This window comes from Otolemur garnettii, unplaced genomic scaffold (genome assembly GCF_000181295.1).
Source record: "Otolemur garnettii isolate 467f Iridium unplaced genomic scaffold, OtoGar3 scaffold00134, whole genome shotgun sequence".
Taxonomy (NCBI): domain Eukaryota; kingdom Metazoa; phylum Chordata; class Mammalia; order Primates; family Galagidae; genus Otolemur; species Otolemur garnettii.
Genome location: NW_003852529.1, coordinates 2,524,769 through 2,539,564, shown reverse-complemented (window position 1 = coordinate 2,539,564; position 14,796 = coordinate 2,524,769). Strand labels below are relative to the sequence as shown.

The 14,796-nt window shown below is 53.7% G+C and overlaps 1 protein-coding gene across 1 annotated transcript in view; it reads left to right on the top strand.

Moving 5' to 3' along the window:
- The first annotated feature begins 7,840 nt into the window (after positions 1-7,840).
- Positions 7,841-14,796, top strand: part of ALDH3B1 (aldehyde dehydrogenase 3 family member B1) — a 19,992-nt gene continuing 13,036 nt past the window's right edge. The window contains exons 1-2 of the mRNA XM_003798304.3: positions 7,841-7,922; positions 13,427-13,589. Coding sequence (XP_003798352.1) covers positions 13,428-13,589 — 162 coding nt within the window. The 5' untranslated portion in view covers positions 7,841-7,922; position 13,427. The remainder of the gene's footprint in view (positions 7,923-13,426; positions 13,590-14,796) is intronic.

The window sequence follows — 14,796 nt, the reverse complement described above, 5'->3', positions numbered from 1 at the left end:
CCCAAGTAGCTGGGACCACAGGCGCCCGCCACAACGCCCGGCTATTTTTTGGTTGCAGCCGTCGTCGTTTGGCAGGTCCGGGCTGGGGATTCAAACCCACCACCTTAGGTGTAGGTGGCTGGCGCCTTAGCCAGTTGAGCTATAGGTGCCGAGCCGTCTACTGACTTAAATGTGAACCTCATCTAAAAATTGCCTTCACAACAACATTGAGAATAATGTTTGATCACATATCTGACTACTGTGGTCTGGCCAAGTGGACACACAAAATTAGCCACCACAGACCCCCAAGATGATAACAAGAGGAGTGTGTTTTTACCAACAGTAGAAAGCAGACCAAAGGTAAGAGGGGAACAGGCACCAGGGCTGGAGGTGAGCCCAGCAAGGACAACACCAGGGTCAATGTGTCCCTGTAACTTCCCCTACACCAAAGCCCCCATGAGGATGGCTTTTTTTTTTTTTTTTTGAGACAGAGTCTCACTTTGCTGCTCTTGGTAGGGTGCTGTGGCATCATAGCTCACAGAAACCTCAAACACTAGGACTCAAGTGATTTTCTTGCCTCAGCCTCCTGTGGAACTGGGACTATAGGCACCCAGGTAGTTTTTCTACTTTTAGTACAGATGGGGTCTCACTCTTGTTCAGGCTGGTCTCCAATTAGTAGCTCAAGCATCTACTGGCCTCAGCCTCCCAGAGTGCTGGGATTACAGGCGTGAGCCACCATGGACTGCCTGTAGCACGAGCATGAGGATGACATTTTGTGCTTAACAGCATAGTAGCTACTTTTCCACTGATAACTGCACAATTACTCTGAAGTTATGATTCATCCCGGTAAATGAGGTTGCTCTGAAGTTTAGGGTTCCAGAAGTACTTAATTTGAAATCCTTATTACTTATGGACTCCTTCTATGATCTGTAAGTTTTAATCTTAAATTGCTTTATTGAATTCATTTCATTTTTAAAAAGATATCAATACAAAAAAAATGCAAATATGAATGTCCTAAGTTTCATAAGGTACAGTTCTTATTTTTTTTCTGAGACAGAGTCTGACTATGCCGCCCTCAATAGAGTGCTGTGACGTCACAGCTCACAGCAACCTCAAACTCTTGGAGTCAAGGGATTCTCTTGCCTCAGCCTCCCAAGGCTGGGACTATAGGCACCCGCCACAATGCCCAGCTATTTTTTTTGTTGCAGTTGTCAATGTAGTTAGCTGGCCCAGGCTGGGTTAGAACCCACCAGCCTCGGTGCATGTGGCCAGCACAGTAACCACTGTGCTATGGGCTCCGAGGCAAGGTATAGTTTTAGTCTTACTGGTGTTGCCATGTGGTGACACCATATGAATTTGGAAAACAGGCACTTTCAACAAGAGTCCTGAAATCTGTCAGTCAGCAAGGAAAACATCTCTGTCTCTGGTGCCATCTAGATAAGGAATTAGGTTTGCTTGTGTTTTTTTTGTTGTTGTTGTTTGTTTTGTTTTGTTTTTGAGACAGAATCTCAAGCTGTCGCCCTGGGTAGAGTGCCATGGTGTCACAGCTCACAGCAACCTCAAACTCTTGGGCTTAAGTGATTCTCTTGCCTCAGCCTCCCAAGAAGCTGGGACTGCAGGTGTCCGCCACAACACCTGGCGATTTTTTTTTGGTGCAATTGTCATTGTTGTTTTAGCTGGCCCGGTCCAGACTCAAAACTGTCAGCCTCTGTGCATGTGGCTGGTGCTCTACCCACTGAGCCCTAGACACGAAATTTGGATGTGACTGCTCCTGGGCACCAGGGTCCCTTGCTCTTGTGCTTCTGATTAGATTCAGCCAGTAGGAGGTTCTGACCAAGGACAGGTTTGGGAGGAGCCCAGATACTTCCCTTCCCACTGCTGTCCCATTCTTTTTTCTTTTCTTTTTTTGGAGACAGAATCTCACTCTGTTTCCCAGGTTAGAGTGCCATGGCATCAGCCTAACTCACAGCAACCTCAGACTCCTGGACTCACGTGAGCCACCTGCCTCAGCCTCCTGAGTAGCTGTGACTACAGGGGCCACCACAATGCCCAGCTATTTTTTCTATTTTCAGTAGAGACAGGGGCTCGCTCTTGCTCAGGCTGGTCTCGAACTTCTGGCCTCAAGCAAGCCTCCCACTTCAGTCTCCCAGGCATGAGCTAGCCCTGCCTTCACTTTTTGAAAGCATCACTGGCAGTGGTGAACTTTTCCATGGTGCTAGTCCTAGATTTCCCTTGGGAACCCTAACCCTCTGGGGGGGGGGTGGTGGTAGCTTGCTATGGTTGCTAATTCTGGGGCTCTTCCATCACCTGTATAACCAGTTCCCTGTAATAAATGTCTCCTACTCAAAAGACCTAGAGTGGTTTCTTTTCTCACACTAAACCCTGACTAATCCATCTCCTCCTCCCAGAAAGGATTTTCTAGGTAACTTGTGAAACTGCAGTCAGAGACCCTTGAGACTGCCTGAGAGGCCAGTGTAAGGTCACCCAAACACACTCTGACCTGCAGGACAGAGAACTCAGCAAGGACACACCTCTCCCAACCCCTCCAGGTTGTGAGAGCTCATGGTCACATCGGAGGAGTGACCAAGACCCCCCTCACTGCTTTCCAGTGATTTTCTCTATAATAAGGATTTACTTTTTGTTCATTATGAAAATAATAGGTGTCCAGAGAATCAAATAGGACAGAATAAACATCGCTGTCAATTGGAGCACCCTGAAACCACTCCTTGGAACATGGTCTCCCTGTGTGGAATCCAACACAGAGGTGTGTGAACAGACTGCCTGATTTATGTAACAACACTTCCTTGGCATTGACGCCATTCCGCAACTTTTTTTTTCTGAGACAAAATCTCACTTTGTTTCCCTCTGTAGAATGCCTTACAATCACAGCTCAAAGCAACCTCAAACTCTTGGGCTCAAGCGATTCTCTTGCCTCAGCCTCCTGAGTAGCTGGGACTACAGATGCCCACCACAACCTCTAGCCTTTTTGAGATGAGGTCTCACTCTGGCTCAGGCTGGTCTTGAACTCGTGAGCTCAAGCAATCCACTGGCCTTGGCCTCCCAGAGTGCTAGGATTACAGGCATGAACCACCATGGCCACATTCTGCAACTTTCTAAAAATTAAAAAAAATGAAATGGCTTGTATTTAAAAGTCCAAAAGTAGGGTCAGTGCCTATAGCTCAGCAGCTAGTGCGCCAGTCACACAGGGGCTGGCTGGTTCAAACACAGCCCTGAGTCTGCCAAACAACAATGACAACAACAACAACAAAAAATAGCTGGACGTTGTGGTGGGCACCTCTAATCCCAGCTACTGGGAGGCTGAGGCAAGAGAATTGCTTAAACCCACGAGTTTGAGGTTGCTGTGAGCTGTGACACCATAGCACTCTACTGAGGGCAACATAGTGAGACTCTCAAAAAATAATAATAAAATAAAATAAAGGTCTAGGCTTGGTGCCTATACCACAGTGGTTATGGCACCAGCCACATACACTGAGACCGGCGGGTTCAAACCCAGCCCACCTGGGCCAGCTAAAACAACCATGACAAATGCAACAAAAAAAATAGCCAGGTGTTGTGGTGGACACCTATAGTCCCAGGTACTTGGGAGGCTGAGGCAAGAGAATCGCTTAAGCCCAAGAATTTGAGGTTGCTGTGAGCTGTGATATCATGGCAGTCTACCGAGGGCAACATAGTTAGACTCTCTCAAAAAAGAAAAAAAAAAAAGATGCCCACATACTAATGCACTAATGTTTACATTTACTGCAGCACAATTCACAATTGCAGAGATGTGGAATTAATTGCCCATCAGTTCATGAGTGTATTAATAAAACGTGGTGTATGTATGCCAAGGAGTATGACTCTGACATAAAAAGGATGATTTGATGCCTTTTGCAATAATTTGGATGGAATTGGAGACCGTTGTCCTAAGTGAAGTATCTAAAGACCGGAAAAGCAAACCCTGCATGCACTCACTGTTATGCAGAAGTAACCTATGAGCACCGTCACAGAGGGAAGCAAAACTCAGCAGAAATCAAGCTGGGGGAGGGGCAAACCCCGCCTCATGGGTACAACGAACATTATTTGGGTGAGGGGCAGGATGGAACTGAACTATGTAACCAAAAACATTTGTACTCCCTTAATTTTTTGAGAGGAAAAATTAAGAACCTTAAGGGAAAAAAAGCAATGGGGATGATGATCATGGCGTATGGTTCACAGGCTATTGGGAAGTGGCCAAGCTGAGGTATGCCCACGACCCTGCCCAGTGCCTGGCTCGGCAAATGTCCCAGAAGTGGTTACTATTTTCTGTTGAGACATGAGGCCCCCAGGAGTCAGGGGTGAAGGGTCTAGAGACCAGCCCCGGCATGAGAGCCCAGGGCACCCTAGAAAGCCGTGGGCTGGGTACTCAGGCCTGGCCATGTGGCTCCAGCCATGTCACTACACTCTCTGGGCCTGTCATTTCAGCTATAAAGCACAGACAATAGTGTCTGAGAATTATGAGAATTGTGTGCAGTATCTGGCATACAGTAGGTGCTTAGTAAAGGTTTACTGAGTGAGCAAATGAACCAGTCCCTCTCCCTGAGTGCTGACTATGTCCTGGCACTGTGCCCCTATAGCTTGTCACTTTGCAGCCTGGGTCAGACTGGCCTCTGAAGGGGGCCTGCTCCTTGGTGCCAGGGGGAATCCAGCCTTCAAGACCAGCTAGGAGGGGAGGGAAGGCAGGCCATAGCCTCAGGGACAAGGTCTGGGGCAACCACTCCCTCAGGAAGACAGGGAGAAGTGCAGGAGGCATGTTGAATGCCTACCGTACCAAGGTGTTCTCTCAGGTGCCTTCTGGATGTGCTCTTATTTCACCATCTCAGCAGCCCTGTGAGGAAGGTAAAATCGATCCCATTTTACAGATGAGGAAAATGAGGCCCAATGAGATATGACTTGCTCCAGGTCACTTAGCAGGTAAGCTGAGGAGCCTACTGGCAAGTTATGCATGAAGCAGGAAGATGCTCTTAGGCAGGTCTGAGGCCCTGTGAGCCCCACCCAGCAGGTGTCTGAGAAGGGAGAGAGGGAAGGAATAATGAGTGAATGAATGCACCTGATGCCATGGCTTGTGCCCAGCCCCTACCCCTACCCCCACCCCCACCCCTCTGCCTCAGGCATGGAGGCCAAAGGTAGCAACATTGAAGGCCTTTTTGTCAAATCTTCCTCAGAGGTATTGCTGACAGTAGGGCCAGGCCCCTCCTCCCACAGGGCCAAAGGGGAAAAGGTCCAGCCTAGGGAGAGGGGCTCCTGGCCCTAGTGGAGTGGGGAAGAGCCCCAAGCTGATTGGCAACATCTGACCTTGGGCTGCCCCAGCCCCTCTCTGGGCCTCAGTCCCTCTCTATAGCCCCAGATGATAGTAGCAGGGGACAGGAGCAAAGGGAAAGCCCAAAGCCAGGGGCCCTGGCAGAGGATGTAGGGACTGAGCATATCTGGAGGGCAGGGAATGGGACAAGCCACCCTCCTGCCCTGGAGCCTGTGTGGTGGCTCTTGTCAGAACCTTCAGAGGGGGACAGGGGCACTTGGAATGGTAGTGAGTATAGGCCCACAGATAAAGATTGACATGTTTCATCCTCACAACCACTGGGGCATGTTTTTTTTTTGAGACAGAGCCTCAAACTGTCCTCCTGGGTAGAGTGCTATGGCATCACAGCTCACAGCAACCTCCAACTCCTGGGCTCAAGCGAGTCTCCTGCCTTAGCCTCCCAAGTAGCTGGGACCACAGGTGCCCGCCACAACACCTGGCTATTTTTCGGTTGCAGCCGTCCTTGTTTGGTGGGCCTGGGCTGGATTCAAACCTGCCACCTTAGGTGTATGTGGCTGGCGCCTTAGCCACTTGAGCCACAGGCACAGAGCACTGGAGCATGCTTTACTATTGCATATCCCATTTCATAGATGGGAATATAGAGGTGCAGAGAGGTTATGTCACTAACCTGAGGCGACACAGATAAGTAACAGGCCCAGGATATGAACCAGGCCTCTCACCTAACTGCCTCTGTGCCAGGCGCCACGCTGAGTGCCTTCCGCATGACCACATTTAGCCAACCGTTGCCCTGATTTCATGTGAGAACCCCCAGGCTGTAAGAGGGAAGTGCTTGCCCAGTGGATGCGACCAGGAAGAGATAGGTGTGTCTGACCCAGAGCCGGGAACTTCAGCACCTCTATGCTCCGCTCTCCACCCTGCTCCACCTGGCTGGCCTGGGGCCTCAGCAGAGACCCTCTCCACCAGAGCTGACTCTAAGAGTGACTCCTGGTGGCACCCCACCCACAGGGTCCCCTATTTACCCTGGGTTCCCCTCAACAAGGACATAACTCCAAGGCCCCATTGAGCCCAACCCAGAGAGAGGAGGGTCCAGCCCCTGTGGCCTCTGAGGTGCATGGCCTCCCAGCCTAGGAGGCTTCCCTGTCAGGACAGGCCTCTTTGGGGACCTTCTCCCTGAATTCATGATAAGTTTAGCCCTTATAGGAGGAAATCTCCTGACAGACCCCTGGCCAGGAAGGGGCCCTCAGGATCCTATAACATACTCCCCACCCACCAGCACTTCCTCATGTGGCCCCCAATTTGCTGTGTACACTTAGAGCAGTGACTGCCCCTCTCTGGGCCTCCTCCCCAGGTGGGAGCTGCAGGCTCAGCCTGGGCGCAGCCCTGCCTGGCTCCAGCTCTGCCGTTGCTTCTGCCTGGCTGGGCTCCAGAGAGCAGCAGGGCACAGATGTCACATGCTGAACCACGTGACCGACGGCAGCCGGGGGCTCCATCCTACACAGAGGACAGGGCCCTTGGCAGCCCCTTACCCCTAACCTGACTAGCAAAATCCCCCAGAAGCAAGCAGAGTAGGCGTGGATCAGGAGACCTCTCTGCCCTCCCAGGTAGGCGGGGGAGCTGGGAAGGTGGTGACAGTGATGGGCACCTCCCAGGTGCCAGGTTGGCCCAGAGGCCCCAGGGCCAGGATCTCAGGCGGACCTGGGGCAGCAGCACGCAGGGGGATTGCAGTGGCAGTGAGCCCAGGAGGTGGCACAAAGGATGTTCTGAACCCCACAACTGTAATCCAATCACCAGCTTGTCTGACACCGACAGCTGCTTGGGCATCATCCTCAGGTGTGCCCAGGGTGGGCCGTGGGGAAGGCAGGGAATTGGCCCCTTGGCAACTGCAGAATAGCGAGACTTCAGGAACCACCATGGTGACCCTTAACATCATCACTGTCCTGGACCCTAACGTCATCACTGTCCTGGAGGGTGCAGGGCAGTGCTTGTCCCAGGAGGCAGAGGAGACATCTGGGATGGACACACTCCCAGCTCCAGAGTGAGAATTCCTGCCACTCTTGCCCTATGTAGCCATTGCTCTCATCTGTAAAATGTCAGGTTTTGGGGGTGACGGGCTCCATGAATGGAGTGGTCCACAGGTGATGTTGAAGGACAGATATCGAGGGGGCTGGGGAGCAGAGCAGACAGTAGGTGCAGCCCTCAGGCTATATTTCCAAACTAGAGCCATCTTTGGATGTTACCTTTTCATTTTGCAGACAGGAAACCGAGGCTCAGGTCAGGGAGGCCTCAGGGAAGGCTCAGGTGGGGGACAGAGCTTTCCTTGCTATTCTAGGCCACTGGGCCCCATCCCACACTGTCATTTCTGGGGCCACTGCCCAGGCTCTCCTTTTCCTTGGTCTGGGGCTCAGGCTTGGGCCTGGTGTGTGCTCTGGCCTGGCATCGGCCCTCTCTGGCTCCTTCTCTGGAGCCTAGGAGAGGATCTAGAGGTGCCTGAGGGAGGCAGTGTGGCCTCCAGCGGACCAGAGCCAAAGTCGGGAACAGGGCCAGAGCAGCCCCGCCCCAGGGCCCGCCCAGCCTTGGACATTTCATAACAGCAGGGCAGAAGGGCAGATTGGCGGCCAGGAGGAAGGACAGCTTGGCAGGGCCTCAGGTACAATACCCCGGGGCGGCTAGGGCTGCAGGGAGCCAGTGGTCAGGGCCAGGATCCCACTCAGTAGCCAAGGTTGCAGGCAGCCCTGGCGGGGCTGGCCGCTGGCTACACACACAGGCGGCCCTGTCCCCGCTGAGCTCCCCCGCCTGCGGCTGGAGAGAAAGAGGAAGAAGGAGAGGGGGTAAGGGAAGGCCACAGGACCCCCAGGGCCATGGCCAGCAGGACCCTCACTTTGTCCAAGCTGGGCTGCCACAGCCTTCTCCTATCCCCTTACTGGGGTTATTGGGAACTCTCTAAGGGAACTGAGGATCCCAACCCTGGAACTGGCTGCCCCTGGAAGGAATGTGCTTCTTGTCCTTGGGGGAGGCCAAGTGTCCACCATGTAGATGCAGGGACACAGCAGTGAATGATCCTGGGAAAGAGTCACCCTCAGTGATAAACTTAGGGTCCAGGGCAGGATGAACTAGGCAGACCTGCCCCACCTCCAGGAGTCACTTATCATCAGAGGGATATGGTGGCTCAGGGAGCTGTGGCCCTGGCCGCAACCTCTCCGTGAGTGGGGCTGGGGGCTGGCTCTCCCCACAGGCTGCAAAGGCCCCCAACTCCCCAAGGAGTGGGGAGTTCACTGCTAGCAAGTGAAGCAGTGAGATGGACAGGAGGGGTTGCTGCCCAGAGATTTGGGAGACCTTGTGAGAATCCAGGTTAAGGCTGTCAAAAGACAAGTTGACAAGAAATTTAGTTACAGATCTAATTGGCTTTCATTCATGATTCATAAATTGAGGCAGCCTCCATTCTACAAAACAGAATGAGAGCCCCACCCCCACCCCGAGCAACAGGGCAGACCCTAGTCTGCAGGGTTTTGAAGCAGAACAATGGGAAATAGCAAACTGATGGGTTACCATCGGGTTACTTCAGGCTGCTCTTGATTAAGGGTTAGAGCAGAGGAGATTGTTTTGCTGACTCTGTCGATGGGACTCTCCTGTTTTCAGGAAAACCTGGTCTGTTGTTTTTAAATCTACCTACTTCCTTCAAGCTTCAGTTTGATTGTGTGCCATTTAGTATGAGTGACTCCATTTTGGGTTGGTCTGGTCTGTTGGGGCCTGGTGCAGCAGCTGAGCTCAAAACAATAGGCTGTCATGATTGCTAACAAGGCTAAATGGCAAGGGACTAGAATTAGAAACCCTGGGCTACCCTGGCCTGTGGGGCTTTGAGGCCAGCCCAGGATCCCCCTCCTTCTGGCTCAGGGGCCTGCAGATCACCATACTCACTCCCTCTGTCATAACGCACACCCACCTAGGTCTCAGAATGATGTCCTTGCCTTCCAGATACCCACAATGGATCAAGGTCCCCTCAGGCCCCACCCCAGGGGTCAAGTACATCTGTCCCTCACAGGAAGCTTTGCGCTTGGATTCTCCCAGCAACAGGGTGGCTGCAGGCCCTGCCCCTTGTCATATGTGGGGAGTAAGCCAGAGAGGCCAAGCACGCTCCCACAGCCTGGCTAACACATGTAGTAGCAGGGCTTTGAACCCAGGTCTCCTAGACCATGCTGTACTGGGAGGGTGCCCTGAGAAGGCCCATGGTATGGATGAGGAAACCAGGGCAGGAAGAATGGGAGAATGGGCACAGCATCCTCCCCCAGAATCCAGCCCATATGATGGGCAGCGGTGGGAAGAACAGAGGGTCTGCCCTGTGGATGGTCCTTCAGTGGGACCCTGCCATGTGGGCAAGGACGGGATGGCAGTTCATTCCCATGATGCTTTGGAGACCTGAGTGCTGAACCCTATCCTCCACTGCCTCTTTCTCAAGACCCCTCTGGAGCACCATGCCAGAACCCTTGGGTACCCAGCGAGCATGACATTGGCACAGCGTCTGGCACAGTCAGCACCTGATTATTATTTTTAGAGGCCTGTGGTTCTAAGAGGGAGTGGCTGGTCCTGCCCTGGCCTCCTCCAAGTGTCTTTCACCATCAAATGATGTATCCACTCCCACCCTAGCTCACCCTTGCCCAGAAGCTGCAGATCTGGGACAGACACCCCGAGCAGGAGGCTGAAGTTGGAGCTGCCTCAGCCGACTATGGGAGGTCTGTGTCCCAGAGGCCCTGGGCCTTTCAGGCTTGGACCTCAGCATCTCTGCCCCAGGAGGCAAGAAGAGGTCTAGGACCTGGCCGGCATGGTGGGGATGGGCAGCAATGGCGAGGAGGTGGGGGTGAAGGGAAAGGAACCCAGTGTGCCTTCTGTGCCTGGCACTCCCCACCCCCACCCCAGCTGACATGCCAGTGTCCGCCTGGCTCTGGGTCTGCGATTTAGACCCCAGTCCAGAAGCATTCCTTTCTCTGAGAACTCTGGTTGCCCCTCTCCCCAAGGCCCAATGAGGGTAGTAGGTGTCAGCTGGGAGGTGGGGAGTTGGGGCAGGAAACCTTCTGTTCCTCTGAATTCAAGTTTTACAGTGTGAGGAGCTCGGTGGCCTTGGGCAAGCTTCTGGCTCCCTCTGTGCCTTTGTCTCCATCTCCTTCAGTAGGGCAAATAATGGCCCTCCTGCCAGGCCACATGGTGGTTAGAAGGGGCAGGGCAGGGCAGGTGGCATGCCACATCCTGAAAACATGCCAGGGGAGGTGAGTTTGGGGGCTCAGGCCAAACCAGGGCTGGTGCAGGAGTCTCCTGCTCTGTGGGTCAACAATGGCTGCTCAGCTCTCCTATGAGGCCGCAGGGCCAGGGTCCTTTCAGACTTTGGGCAGAAGGCAGCCTTGGTTCCTCTGCTTCCCTGGGTCCTACCCAGCACCCTGTCCCCTGCTGGGCACTCAGTCCAGAGTGACCAACCATGGGGCACAGTGCCAGGTCTCCTGCCCTGCAGGAGAGATATGCATCCTGTTGCCCTGGGTGAGCTGCCCTTAGTGTTGCTAAGAGAGGCTACTGGAATGTTCCATGCAGACACATACATACACACCCCCTGCAGAACCCCTGTCCACTGCCCTGCCCACAGGTCCACCACTCGCCTTCCATGCCTTACATTTTTGTGGCTTCTGCAAGGACTATTATGAAAGGTGAGAGAGGTGCAGGTGTGGTTTGCCTCCAGCATCCACCAGGGAGGTCTGAGGGTGAGAGCTGAGCAAAGAATAGCCGGGGTGAGGGGAGTACTCACAGACTGCTTAGTGTAAACTCCACAGCCTGTGCCCATGGCCAGCCTTTGCTGAGGACATTCTGTGTGCACAGAGGCAAGTGCTTCATTTAATCCTCACGATGATACTACTAGGTACTGTGACCACCCCATTTTACAGATGAGGAGACTAAGGGAGAGGGGGGTGAGTGACTTGCCTAAGGTCACACAGTCAGGAAGAGGCAGAGCCAGGAGACAAGGCTGACAGTAACTCAAGAGGCGTGCAGAGCTCTTGGCTCCTGGGTCTCAGTCTCCTTTCTTTCTTTCTTTCTCTTTTTTTTTTTTGAAACAAGAGTCTCACTTTGGCTTGGCTCCTATAGCTCAAGCAGCTAAGGCGCCAGCCACATACACCAGAGCTGGTTGGTTAGAATCCAACCCAGGGCCCACCAAACAATGATAACTACAACTGAAAAATAGCTGGGCATTGTGGCAGGCACCTGTAGTCCCAGCTACATGGGAGGCTGATGCAAGAGAATCGCTTAAACCCAGGAGTTGGAGGTTGCTATGAGCTGTGATGCTACAGCACTCTACCTAGGGCGACAGCTTGAGACTCTGTCTCAAAAAAAAAAAAAAAAAAAAAAAAAAAGGGCACTGCATGTGGCTCAGTGGGCAGAGCTCCGGCCCCATATACGGAGTGTGGCGGGTTCAAACCCAGCCCTGGCCAAACTGCAACAACAACAAAAAATAGCCAGGCTTTGTGGTGGGCGCCTGTAGTCCCAGCTACTCAGGAGGCTGAAGCAAGAGAATCGCCTAAGCCCAAGAGTTGGAGGTTGCTATGAGCTGTGACGCCATGGCACTCTACCAAGGGCGATAAAGTGAGACTCTGTGTCTACAAAAAAAAAAAAAAGAAAAAAGAGTCTCACTTTGTCACCCTTGATAGTGTGCCATGGCATCATCATAGCTCACTACAACCTCAGACTCTTGGGATCAAATGATCCTCTTGCCTCAGCCTCCCAAGTAGGTGGGACTACAGGTGCCTGCCAGAACACCCAGCTATTTTGCTTTCTTGCTGTTACTCAGGCTGGTCTGGAACTCATGAGCTCAAGCAATCCACCCGCCTTAGCCTCCCAGAGTACTAAGATTATACGCGTGAGCCACCGCACCCAGCTCAGTCTCCCTTCTGTCACCTGCCTGGCTCCTCTGGGTGCCATGGTGCCTGTCCTATGTGGAGACAACTGCCCAGTTTCTCCCAACCAAAGCAGGAGCCCCCCACCCCCACCCCAGTCACCTGGCTATCCCAGGGCTGGAGCAGGCATGCCCGATTGCAGCCTTGGGGGTTCAGAATTGTCAGCAGTCTCACCTTTCATAAACCCTGGTCAGTGGGTAGGTGCTATCGCCTGCCCCTAACAGATGAGAAGTTTGGGACACCAAGTCCCAAATGATGAGCTAAATAGGCCAAGAGGGGCCTGCCTCCCAGCCCCCAGGCAGGGGGTGATGGGGGACAGAGTGTAACCTGCCATTAGCACTGGCAGACCCTGCATGGTGGGCAGCAGAGCAAGGGGGCTACTGTGAGAGTAATCAGCGTGGGCTTCCTGGAAGAGGCATCAGCCAAGCTGATGGGAAGCTTGAAGGAAAGGGAGTCAAAAGGAAGGAGGAAAGGGTCCCCATGGGTCCTTGGCACCAGGCCAAGCAGTGAGTGCGTCAGAGCGCTCCTCTGATGAGCCTCAGGTAAACAGGCAGGGCCCGGGGGAATGTCAGGGCCCCCACCCTGCCTGCCAGCCTGGTGACAGCATAGAGGCACAACTGCCCTCTCACCCCTCACCTCCACTGTCAGCTCCTCCTCTAAACACAGCCCCAGCGCTGGCTGGGCAGCTGGGCCTCTGGGGCCCGAAGTGTTCTTTCCCCACTTCCCCGGTAGCTGAGGGGACAGGAGCCCATCACCTAAGATCCCCCAGGCCTCTGAGCCACCACCAGCCTGCCTGGGCTGGGGTCAGGGAGGACAGAGAATTCTGTTTGGAGTGTTCCAAAGCAGTGGCCATGAGGGCGAATGCTGGAATGTCTCTCTACTTATCACACTCCTGTTCACTCAGGCCAGGCAGCCGTGAGGCCACCCTGTCTCCAGCAGGGGGGACAGAACAAGTAGGGGAGCCAAGCATGGGGCTAATTTTTATGCAGCAGGAAGAAACATGGCCCTCCACCTGCCTGCCCATCCTTGGGGGACATGGACACCCAGGCCTGCAGCTGCCTCCCTTCCACAGCAGAGCGGAGTGGTCTGCATGTTTGCCCCTGTGTCCTGTAGTGGTGGCAGGGGGTGGGAAGGGTATCCATGAGTCCCTGTGGGTGCAGTCGGAAGCAGGGGTGCCTGGGAGGGGCAGCCCTGGCCACACAGTCCATGCTGACCCCTTGGGCAGGATGGATCCCTTTGAGGACACTCTACGGCGACTACGGGAGGCCTTCGCCACGGGGCGCACACAGCCAGCCAAGTTCCGGGCTACACAGCTCAGGGGCCTGAGCCGCTTCCTTCAGGACAACAAGCAGCTACTGCTGGACGCACTGGCCCAGGACCTGCGCAAGGTGGGCATGGGGTCAGGCAGCAGTGCTGCAGCTGGGACAGGGTGGGACAGATGCATCCCTGTGAAGGGGAACTAAAGGCCCATCACATCCCAGCTCCTTGCCTGGGCCAGAATCCACTCTCCTGCCTTTATGTGTTTCTACCTTCCTGCAACTATTTTTGAACACCTACTATGTGCTGGGTACTGTTCTGGGCTCTGGGGATATAGCAGAGAATGAAACAAAGTCCCTATGCCCATGGAGCAGAGATCTGCGGGAGACAATATGATAGTAAATAGTGACATATGTGCCATGGAGACACTCCTGGGTGAAGGTGGAAGGCAGGGTCAGGGTGGGGTGAGGGAGGTTTCTCAGAGAAGGTAGCATGAAGGAGGAGGGAGAAAGAGCCACATGGACACTGGGAAAATGGCAGCAGGTGCAGCATGTGCCAAGGCCCTGAGGTAGGAGGTGCTGGGTGAGTCTGCTTCAGGAGCAGCTCTGGAGCCAGGGAGGCTGCAGGGAGTGGAGGGCCAGGAAGAGAGTAGGTTATCACATAGGCCATGGAGGACTTGGGCTTTACTCTGGGTGCAGTGGGCATCATAGGCACTTTGGGAATCCCAGGGGATCAGCCCCTCCCAATTTCAGCAGCAGCCACAGCATTACCCCAGGCAGCACACTCCCCAGAGGCCAGTCCTCCAACACTCAGCCAGTTGAACCCACCTACTTAACAGCCCCTGCCTCAGCACAGCTGTCCAAAGGGTTGCCCCCAGTACGCTGTTCTGTGGACAAAATATCCCTGGTCTGTGCCTTGATGGCCACAATGTCCAGATCTTCCCCCAACCTACTGGGTTCCTGGGGACTTACCCACTCCTACCTCCCAGCCTCCATGAAACTTGACCAGCTTATCTATCTGGTCCCTTTTCTTTCTTTCCTTCTTTTTTAGAGAATCTTACTTTGTTACCCTTGGTAGAGTGCTGTGGCATCATAGCTTACAGCAACCTCAAACTCTTGGGCTCACACAATCCTCTTGCCTCAGCCTCCCAAGTAGCTGGGGCTACAGGTGCCTGCTACAACGCCCAGATATTTTTTAGAGATGGGGTCTCATTCTTGCTCAGGATGGTCTCAAACCTATGAGCTCAGGGCAATCCACCTGCCTCGGCCTCCCAGAGTGCTAGGATTATAGGCATGAACCACTGCACCTGGCCTCTGGTCCATTTTCTTTTTTTTTTTT